Consider the following 11,135-nt stretch of genomic DNA (forward strand, 5'->3'; position numbering starts at 1 on the left):
AGTCTATTTTGAACTCATCTTTAAAAGGGAGACCCATATTCTGATCTTAATAGGCTTTAGTAGAAACTTAATAACAAAATAAAATTCCTATTAAGTAGAATATAAAAGAATAGAATAGAAACTTTCTACATTAGCAGCTAAGAAGCATCTCTAACGTGCTTATTTTCCATTTTAGGGAATTGACATGGAGAAGTTACTTGCTCAGAATCTAAAGCTAATTTGCTCTTGAACAAGGTTTTCAGGTTGATTCTAAGTGAAAATTCACTTCATGAGAAAATAAATACTAGAGATAATTTTGTGTGCAGGAATGTTTTTGTGAAGTACTGTCATCCTCATACTGTTGGCTAGACTTCATGAATATCCAATTTAAAGTAATATGGGCCTCTCAGTGGCCTTAAAAGAATTGCAGAATTAATTTCTGATGGCATGATCACCAAAGCCCAAGCTATTCAGTGATTAAAAACTGAGCTATTTGGGTGAGGAAAGAAATATTGAATGGCAACAACCAACCTACATTTGATATGGCTCAAAGAGTTCAAATGAAAGATAAAAGCTATATTAGTAGTAGAAACCAAGGAGAACTGACTATATCAAGGATTTTGCAAGTTACATTATTTTAGTGATCATCTAGATAAAAGATAATGGGTTAAGCAAATGAATAGTCTATCTGAAGATGTAATTCATCCTTAAAATATTTGGGTATATTAAATTTCAGTTTTTATTTTATTCAACTGTTTCAGTATTAGTATTGCCAGGGTGTGTTTCTATTTTTTTACAGTTGTTAAAGGAAGCAACAGAGTCACGGCACAAATGTGAACAAATGAAACAGCAGGAAGCACAACTCAAACAGCAGGTAACTTGGAAGAACTCATGAATGGTAGGCTCATTTTTAATATAAAAATATTGAGCAATAGAGAGGAAGATGATCCATACCTGGTGTTGCAAGTTATCATGAGGTTCATGGCCAGCCCTGACTATAATTATGACACAGGCATAATCTGTCTCTAGCAGTCAGGGCATCTTTTTCTCTCTGCACACCCCTCCTTGCCTATCTCACACCCTTGTGGTGTCCTGTTTCTTATGTTTAGTTGGCTGTCAACAAGTTAGTGTTAACTAAATTCTCAAGAATTAATTGCTAGATAAAATAGGATCTTTCCCTGGTGTCTCCTTGCAAAAAAAAATGGCTTTTTTTTTTTAATGGACTCTTGGGGGCAGCTGGGTAGCTCAGTGGATTGAGAGCCAGATCTAGAGATGGGAGGTCCTGGGTTCAAATGTGACCTCAGACACTTCTCAGCTGTGTGACCCTGGGCAAGTCACTTGACCCCCATTGCCTAACCCTTGCCACTCTTCTGCCTTGGAACCAATACACAGTATTGACTCCAAGACAGATGGTAAGGGTTTTTTTTTTGTTTGTTTGTTTATTTGTTTTTTTAAAGTGGACTCTTAAAAGATTCACAAGTCTCCAAATCCCAAAGGAATGAAAGTAGTAGAATTGATACTGTGGGATGTAGCCATATTTCTTAGGGCTTTCAGTGACAACAGGTGTGGCAGGCATCTAACCTCCCTTTCTCCCAGTTACTTGATGTTGCCTGCTCCTCAGTTTGGGAGCGTTTCCCAGAATGTCATCAGAAAGCATAGATAGCTAGCTTCTAAGTCTTTCGAGTCGCTGTTTTGGCGAAAGATCTCTGAGTTAGCTAGCAAATGCCAGCTCCCCACTAAGAAAGAAGGTAACAAATGAAGATTTGGTATGGCGTTACCAGTTCCTAATTTATGCAGATAGAAGCAGAAAGTGGAACCTGATTAAATTTCTCCTCTGCTCCCCAGTTCTTGGTACAGTGCTAGGTACATAGTGGATGGTCAATAAATAATCCTTTGGCTGATCGTAAATTCACACCAATTTTTACAAATTACCAAGTATAAAGATTTATCCAATTTCTCTGTCCTCTACCCTTACTCAGCTTCTCTGCTTCTGAAGTCTTGCTAGGGAAGACCTTGTCTTCATTCTTAATATATAAATTTTATAAGCCTAAGACAATGTTCCTTAGTGAGTTCATTTGGGCTTTTGCTTCTTGAGAGTTAAAGTACATAAACAGCAACTGATAAAAATCGTTAAGAAACTTTTGGAATTTTTGAGTTATAAATATTGCTAATAGGGTCACTGGTTAACAGAAAACAAAACTATATGAACAGTAGATAACTATTGTTGTGCATCATTTGTTGTGTTTGACTTTCAACGTACGTGTGTGTGTATGTGTGTGTGTGTGTAATAGCATTTCAATAATTGGTTGCCTAAATGGGTCTGATTATATATGGGTTATATGTAATTCATGGAGTGTCCGACGTTTGGGATAAATTTTGTCTCCCTAATTAAAGAGGCATATAAAGTCTCGTTTTTGCCTAATATTTCTTATAAGATGGAAATAATGTTTACACTTTATTGCTTCAGGAAGCCTTTGTCTAAAGCACTTTTTAATCTGAGACTCAGAATATTTAATATTTTTTTCCCTATAGCTTTCTCTTTATATGGATAAGTTTGAAGAATTCCAGACTACCATGGCAAAAAGCAATGAACTTTTTACAACCTTCAGGCAGGAAATGGAAAAGGTACTAGCAGGATTTTTAGTAGATTCTTAGGTTTAACTATCCCCCCAGAAACAATTTATATAAGTTAGTGTTACTTTAACTGATTATAGCTTGTTTGGACATACCTAATTGTGGATGTCCGGTTTTTATATTGATTTACATATATCATTTCAATGATGTTTTACATTTCTGATCTTTCATTGATAGTAGCTCTCAACATATAATGGTTAAACTTTATGGGTGAATGATATGGACCTTTCAGTATAAAAGTTATTTGTGAATTACTCTCATCCTTTTTATTACTCCATCATGGGGTTTTGTTCCCTCCCTCTCGTGCCGCCCACCCACTTGCCAGCACTTGCAGGAATAAAGCAAAACTAAGAAATCCGTGACCCAGAGTATCATTCCCCAATAACCCGTTACACCTTGTACTCATTGGGATGGGTAATTTAATTCCAAAGTTTGGTTGTAGGCTGGTTGTCTCGTAGTACAGATCACATATGTCTTCACCAAAACCCTCTCGTGGCCCATCATCATTGCCCCTTTCCCCACCCCTATTCTCTGCCAAATTGTAATGGTTACAAACTAAGGCATGAGTGTTGCTGCCATTGATGACCAAGAGAATTTGTTTGAACCAGTTTTTACCTTTTGGTCCATCCAAATGTATGAAAAAAGAGTTTTACAGTCAACTATTCTGCCTGAAGATCCTTTCTAGTCTAGAGACCTCTCTAATGGTGATACTATGCCATTTGGGGCTGCAGTCAGCACCACAGTGAAAAGCAGCCACACCAACTAATAAAGACAGGAAACTTGGCCTTACTTCCTACCTAGAAGGATTGTATTCCAAAGAGGTACACAGCTTTATTGGTGTTTTAAGAAATAGTTAAGTCCATAAATTTGTAATGCTGAACTTTGAGTCGTTTAGAAGAGTTAGTGATCAGCATATACTCAGGATCTGTGATTAGATTGTGGGGATTCTTTGGGGTGCTGTAGATTATAGCTCATTTGTGTTTGCCAGTCTTCTTGTGTGCCCTGTCCCAAGATAAGTCTTAGTAATGATCATGATCATCCCAATAGTTTGCCACAGAGGCTCCACCCATTATGCTGAGGGCATTCTTCAAATTTATCTTGACATCACAATACCACTGGAGTATATGGGTTGTCCATTGATTATCCTTGCCATGTTGTAAACCTTTATTTTTCCTAATCGTACAAATTAGGACTTTTGTATGTTAGTTTATCTCATGTTTTATTGATACCATCAGGAAATTGAAGTTATAATTAAGGAAATGTGAGGATATTGAAGCTAAGAATCAATCATTTGGAGTATATATTCCTTTTTAATTTCCTCCAAAACAAAGGACATTCTGGTTAAGCTTTACAGTGGCCTTCCTAGTCTTCCCTCACCTCATTTACTAAAGGATATTGCGACTTTTTAAAAATAATACAACGGTCAGTGGCAAGTTGACTTGTGATGTAGAACTCTTTAGCACTTCTATCTTCCTTTCTCCCAGTTCAGGTTTTTACTCTTTACTTCAGTTGCTCCCTACGATCATCTAGTAGGATTTTCATAAAAGGGTAGGGAAAACCTCATCAGCTTTAAATGTGGTGGTTTGACACACTGCAGTGCCCATGTGTAAATGTAGACACACATGTTTATTGTGCTTGTAAGGTTTCCTTTGACATTCAATAAAGCATTTTTATGATGTGTCTTCCCTAGTCCAGTTCTGGCTGCTACCACAGCAAGTTCATAGTAGTCCCTCTGTTATCGGCAGTCCAATTCAGCAAACATTTAATAAGTACCCACTCTGCCCAAGGCACTGGTTATTTCAAAGATGTGACCTGGGAAAGAGGAGAGGGGAGGGATGCTTGTGTGACCAAAGGCTTGAGGAGAGGGCAGGGGGTCAGGAAAGATCCGTGAGTCGGTTAACCAGCATTTATTAAGCTCTTAAATGCCTACTTTTGCTAGGCACTTCTGGGGATACAAATACAAAAATTGACATTCTCCCTGGAATATGATTATATGAAAGATTGAATGAGCATTTTTTAAGCATTTACTATGTATGTAAAAGCACTGTGCTAAGCACTGGGGATACAAATAGAAAAGAACAATGTTGTTCTCAAGAAGCTCACATTTTAATAGTGGTGTGAGACAAAACTGACCAGGAATGTTGGAGCCAATTGGTAGAGTTTTAAAAGTCAAGAGTTTACACTCGATTCTAAGGAAGAGCCACCACCGTGGGTTTTTCAGTAGAGAAGTGCTCAGATCACAGCGGTGCGAGGGAGGATTTGGAGGAAGGGTAGAGAATCAAATTGGTATTGTTGTAAAAGAAGTAGCGAGAAGGAGTCAGCTTCTAGAAAGATTTTCTAAGTCGAAGCAGTTGGCAACTCATTTGCTGAGATCACGTGGAGATTTCTTGCCGTGGCGCGGGAGGGTGCGGTCATGGGATGTTACGGTCATGCTTAGCAGGTAGTTGCAGATTGAGACTTGGAGCACAAAGTGGAGAAGACAGATTGGTGAGGAGTCATTGTTCGGAAGGCAGTGACTGAAGGAAGCTATGAGGTCACCAAGAAAGTGAACCAAGATAAATGAAGGACCCAGGGAGATCTCAGAGCAGAAATGGTTGGAGCTATAGAAGAGGAATGTCGTATCCCCAAAACCAAGGAGTAGAAGGGTGTCAGTCAACAAGAGAGAATGCAGAAGCAGGAAACCATGCGTGCTGTAAAGAAATACATGTATGCAGTAGTTGTAGACAATAGGAAAGGGGGGTCATGGAGAGACTAAAAAAAATAAAGAAAATATTTGAGTAAAATCAGGGTTGCCAAGAATGGGTTTAATACAGGGGACAGATGTTGAGGTATGGGGGAGGGATATGTGTGTGTCTTGAGATTGGTAGAAATTTTTTGTCCTTTTCAGAATTGGGGAGAAGTACACAGGAAGACAATAGCTGAATTATTAAGACTTTAAAATTCTTCACTTTTAAGAATTAAAGCCATAAAAATTTGTTGTGGTCAGTAATTGTCTATTGAATAATTCTCAGATGACCAAGAAAATTAAAAAACTGGAAAAAGAAACAATAGTTTGGCGTACTAAATGGGAAAACAACAATAAGGCACTTCTGCAAATGGCTGAAGAGGTGAGTACAGATTAAAACTGTTATGTGCTTATTAATTCCTGTCTTCCCCAGACCTACCTCAAAGTCCGGCAGAATTTCTTCATTGCCTAAGGAACCTCTGCCCATAGCTATAGAGGGAGTATAGTTTTATAGTCATGTTTTTCTTTGGATGTTGATAAGTATGTCAATATTAATTATGCCTCCCCCCACCCCCATTAGGTCATCTTATACTCCTTTAAGCAAAAGTATTTAAGCTATTTTAATAGTTGACTGAGCCCATTCTTACATAGGAGACAGCTGAGAATTAATTCCTTTCCTTCCCCCTGCATTTTGTGGAAATACAAATTCTTGGTTAGCAGCAAGTCATGATCTCAACAAATATTCTTTTGCCTTGATATAGCCTCAAAAAAAAAGAAATCACTTTTTAAAAACAGGTGAATAAAAGACTAAAGAGGGAAGAAAGTAGTGGAAATATTTCTTTTATGTATCTACCATTTTGTGTGTGAGAGATGAGCTTCAGGAAAGGGACAGTACAACCACGTCCAACCATATTTTCTGGATTCATTATTGGAGGGGAAGGAGTGATTCTAAATTCGCTCTATAGAAATGAAAAATTAAATTTGCCAGAATTGATTTTGCTGGTTCCTTCATTCTCCTAACAATACACTTAAGTATATCTTGGTTAACTTTCTCTATCCATTCTAAATAATTCTAAAGTGCTAAATATTTTAATGTCGGAGTTGAAACGCTTTTAATGCTTAAATTTTCAGTGAGATGCAAGAAAACATTAATGCTAGCTGTATAAATGTTAATTGTACTCTGTTATTTGGCCACTTACAAGCATAAAATTCTGATTTGATATTTAACCTGTTTAGATAAACCCTTTGTTAATTTTATTTATAGAAAACTGTTCGAGATAAAGAATACAAGGCCTTTCAAATAAAACTGGAGCGTTTAGAGAAGCTGTGCAGGGCTCTCCAGACAGAAAGAAATGAGCTCAACGAGAAGGTGGAAGTCCTTAAGGAACAAGTTTCTGTAAAAGGAGCAGATGTAGATCAAACAGTGCCTGTGTTACAGTCATGCACTCTTCTTGATTCCCACAAAAAGCTGAAAACTCCCTCTAAAAAAGAAATGGAGATTCCCTTAGAGGTGGAGCACAATGCAATAGATGAAGGCGATGGTTCTCAAGAGACTGTGTCCATGAGTTCTGTTCCTGACACTGATTCAGTTGACTAAAATGAAGTGTAAACACTGTATTGAGAGATATATTTTGTGTATAACTTTCTCTGTTGGTGGTAACTATTGGCTTTGTGGTGAAAAATTTCTTACTTTTTCTACCATATCTGTATTTTCTTAGAACTACTGGACTTATGTGGTACAGGAAGCTGCCTAGCAGCTTTGAATAGTTTTAATCTATAAATTTTCCACAACTGTGTTGCACATCTGCCTCATTTTTTCCCTTCCTTTCAGAAGAATGCATGTGTGTGTTGCCTTGTCCATCTTTTCTCTGTCTTTGCCCCTTGCACACAAAAAACCATAATTAAGATTTTTGTTAAGGGATACATACAGGCTTACCATTAGCAGGACTCTGTAGTGGTAACATTTCCTTAATATAAAGATACTATTTCCTGGTATAGTGATGTAAATTTTCACCACCACCACCACCACCCACCCCCCCACCCCACCCCCCCAAAAAAAAAAGACAACATAATTCTTAGAAGGCACTTCTTAATGGCCTATGAGAATTTCAAATCATCTCCACTAATATGTAAAAAGAAGACTCTAGAGTTGGGCAGTAGCAAGATTTTGTGGTGGCCTGGCCTGTCAGCTTTGTGAAACATTCATTTCATTTGAATAGATGGGCATTGTTCTATGGTTCTAAAAATTGTGGCATGGCATTTACTTGATCATGAAAGATTTACAATTAACTTGAAGAAAGTAGTCTACTTAGTGTGTTACTGAGAGAGAACAGGCTTAGTGGGTGTAACTAAAAATGATTCATTAGGCCTGTTCATAGTGAGCTGACCATGGTGGTACCAGGTTAGAGAAGTGGTGAAATACGGATGCTGCAGGTATTCTGCTAAAATGCACTGTCCTTTACCTCAGACAATGCTCGGTTATAGACGTTAAGTGTTTGAATCATGTTTGGTCCCTTTGAAGAGAAGCTTACAAATACTCTTAAGTTACCCTGGCTATTTTGAATGGGCAGAAAACCCTCATCCTCTCCTCAAAGTTGCAACTTTAAAAACCTGCATGTTAAAGTAAAGGACCACAAGTAAAAACTACATTTTAAAAAAGTATATGCAAATATTCCAGGCTTGTGCTTCCTATGAGTTAATACCAAATTGTTATGTATGATTTTTAAAAAATATTATTTCAAAGGGAATAAGCAAGGAAGGCTAGGACCAATATTTTAAATACCAGGAAACCCGGCAGTATGTGAAGTAAGTAGCCAGGTATTAATAATGCAGATTATGCCCAAGTCTTATTTGCTTATTTCTTATTTTGGTTGTTCTCGTTCTCGAAGAAATGCAAAAAAGAAGTATTCTTTGGTACTTAACTTTATTTCTTTTGCACTTAACTTGAAGAGGGAGTTCTAAACCAAGCACATAACTCCTGATTCTCTTTGCTTACATGTCCCTTTTGTCACAATATGCTCATCAGCCTGAATGTTCAGACTGCACTGATTGATGAAAGGTTTGTAGTTTTTTCGTGATACTGTCCATTCCTAGAGCAAGGTTTTACATTTGATGCGTTGTTAGCTCATACCGCTGGACAAAATCTGAAAACTGATGTACCTTAAACTATAATGGCACAAAAGAACTGTGCTGTGCAGGTGAGAAATGTTCCTTCAGTCTGATTTGCACAGCTTGTCCCAGACTAGGTTATAAGCTTGAGGAGGGAACGAGAGGAAGGTGGAGCTGGCAGGCAAGTCTGTGCACTTCTCAATGCTAATCATGTGAAAAAACCAAAGGGCAAGGCAGGATGAGAATCCATTCCTATCACAAAGGCTTGACTATAGTGTTAGAACGAGGCAATTTCAACCAGTTGGTTTCGGTGACCCTGAGCTGCTGTTACTAGATCAAACATGGGACTTGTTTCATATAATGGAACAGCCTACCTTTAAATTAGGACAAACCAGTGGAAGATGTAGCTGGGCCATTTCATAAGCCAACTGTTTTGTTTATCTTCCATAAAATTCTACATGGTGCTTGCTTTGTATGGAAGATAGATTTTGGATCTGCTTGCCCACGTTTCAAGGGCTTTAAAGCAAATGGTTAACAGACGGTACTTTCCCTACTGTTTTCACTTTAACTTTCTAAGATGTTAAAAAGAACAGTAGAGAGTGTTTCTGAGGACATTGGATTTCCTTATTTTCTCCTGCGAGCCTATCATCTCCCAAAAAAAAGAAATGAATAGGCTTTCTGACTAGTAGGGCTTCCTTGACTCTTCAACATGAATTGCGGGTCCAGTAATAGCAGCAGCACTTAAGACTCAGCTTTACCATATAGTTAGTCCTTTCAATGACTGCCAGGGAGGTCCCTAGTACATACTTTAAAATATTATTCAGTTCATTCAATTGCATTTCTTGCACTATCATTGAATTGAGGTGTGGTAGTCTATAATGATAATGACCTCTAAAACTTGGGCCCTGGATTAGAGACCATTTCATCAATAGACCACAAAAGTGTGTTTTCTGATTTTGAGCAGTTTTTTTTTTTTTTTTTTGGTGTATGCAAACTGTCCTTTTACTACACTTACACCTGGTTGTTACCGTTCAATTCTCAGGTGTTGCAGAAAATCTACCTCTTTTGACTGTAGATGGAAATAACTGTGAAAAAAAGTGATGCAGAAATCTAGTTTGTGCTAAACACTGCTTTATTTTTACAACCCATATCTGCTTTCATGAGGAAAAGAATTGATTAATGAACAGGCAGTCTTGTTTTGCTTTTCAAAGACATTTTGTAGAGATTTTTCACTAATGTGAATCTGATTTTATCTACTCAATTCTGTATAGATTAAGTAAATATGTATGCTTAATTTAACAGACTCTGTGTTTTCTTTATCTTTATAGAACAAGGTATATGTTCAAATCTGAACTTTAAAAAGCAAACTGTAAGGTGTGATATATATGCTATTAGTTATTGGGAAGAATGGTAGAGTACATATGCACAGAACTTTGGAGGAAACTCGTTTGATTTTTTTTTAACCAGTTTTCTAACAGTGGTGTTGTCCTGCAAACTTCATGCTTAAATACCTAGTAAAAATGAAAAGCTCTGTTGGGCCACTAGCTTTGGATAGGATTAGAATGGTTCATAAAGGCAATGTAGAGGGTTGGGAAACAAGGAAGTAAAGACAGCGAAGGTTTTTCCTAGGTTTCCATTTCAAGGTTTCTACTAAATAGGTTCATTATTGGCATCTGGCAACATGGTCTTTGGAGCTATTATACATTCCAACTCTTCGCTCCTCAGTTGCCCTAAAAAGTACAATTCCTACCACATACCAGTTTTATCTCATTCGTGTAAGCAGATAATTCGTTCATATGTTGACTGTGCAGTTGCTTCACCTCTCTTCCTACTCCTTTGAACTTTACCCAAGAAATAGATTGTGATGGACTCATCTGGAGGGTAGGAAAAACGACTTTCTACAGCCGTTGAAGTTTCAGGTTCCATACAGCTGGCTTAGCGGAGGAAATGACTACACTCTTGACACCACAGATAAGGAGTGAGATCCCAAAACCAGGTCCGCAGTGGTGGCACCATTCAAATTGGAACACGTCGCTTATTGCCCCACGTTTTATCAAATTACAATACCTGTGACCAGGGGATTCGTTATCTTCACTAAATGGAACTTGGCTCTACATACATCACATTGCCACTTTGAATTGTCTTTATCATCAGTCTATTTCAGACATTATCTCCCAAATTTCAACGAGTAGGTAGATGTCTCTACTTAATCGCAGACACAAAAAGAACAACTATTCACTACGAATATTTCAATAAAGGCAAAATAGGTATGGCCTTAGTCTTTGGTATCTTGCAAAAGCATGAAAGTTGAATAACAGACCTCAAACTTGAGTTTTAGTAGCAGTGTAGAAATGAAGTAGATTTTTTTAAACCCTTCTGTCTTAGAATCAATACTGTGCGTTGGTTCCAAAGCAGAAGACTTTTGTGTTGGTTCACTCTATTTTTAAAATACTTGAATACCTGACCCAGAGGGTCATAACCATGTTTGTTCTAAAACAGGGATTAATATTTGTGTCGCATTTGTCAGTCTATACATCCCACTCGGTTTCTAAACAGATTGCTTTTCCTTAAAAAAATAAAATTTCAATGGCAGCCGTTCTTACAACACTGAAATTGTTTCATAGTTTTTACTTTTTGTTGAACCAGCACATTGTGTGAATAAACAGACAAAGCCATTTTTTCCAAAAGA

At 37.5% G+C, this 11,135-nt stretch overlaps 1 protein-coding gene across 6 annotated transcripts in view; it reads left to right on the forward strand.

Annotated features, from left to right (window-relative positions):
* Window positions 1-9,740, forward strand: part of TXLNG (taxilin gamma) — a 45,365-nt gene extending 35,625 nt beyond the window's left edge. For 5 of the 6 annotated variants that reach the window (XM_016424767.2, XM_007500853.3, XM_007500852.3 and 2 more), the window contains exons 7-10: window positions 779-853; window positions 2,512-2,604; window positions 5,625-5,720; window positions 6,603-9,740. In XM_016424767.2, coding sequence (XP_016280253.1) covers window positions 779-853; window positions 2,512-2,604; window positions 5,625-5,720; window positions 6,603-6,935 — 597 coding nt within the window. In that variant the 3' untranslated portion in view covers window positions 6,936-9,740. The remainder of the gene's footprint in view (window positions 1-778; window positions 854-2,511; window positions 2,605-5,624; window positions 5,721-6,602) is intronic. The other variant, XM_007500854.3, reaches the window with a different exon arrangement.
* Window positions 9,741-11,135: the final 1,395 nt, after the last annotated feature.

The sequence above is a fragment of the Monodelphis domestica genome, chromosome 8 (assembly GCF_027887165.1).
Source record: "Monodelphis domestica isolate mMonDom1 chromosome 8, mMonDom1.pri, whole genome shotgun sequence".
Lineage (NCBI taxonomy): Eukaryota > Metazoa > Chordata > Mammalia > Didelphimorphia > Didelphidae > Monodelphis > Monodelphis domestica.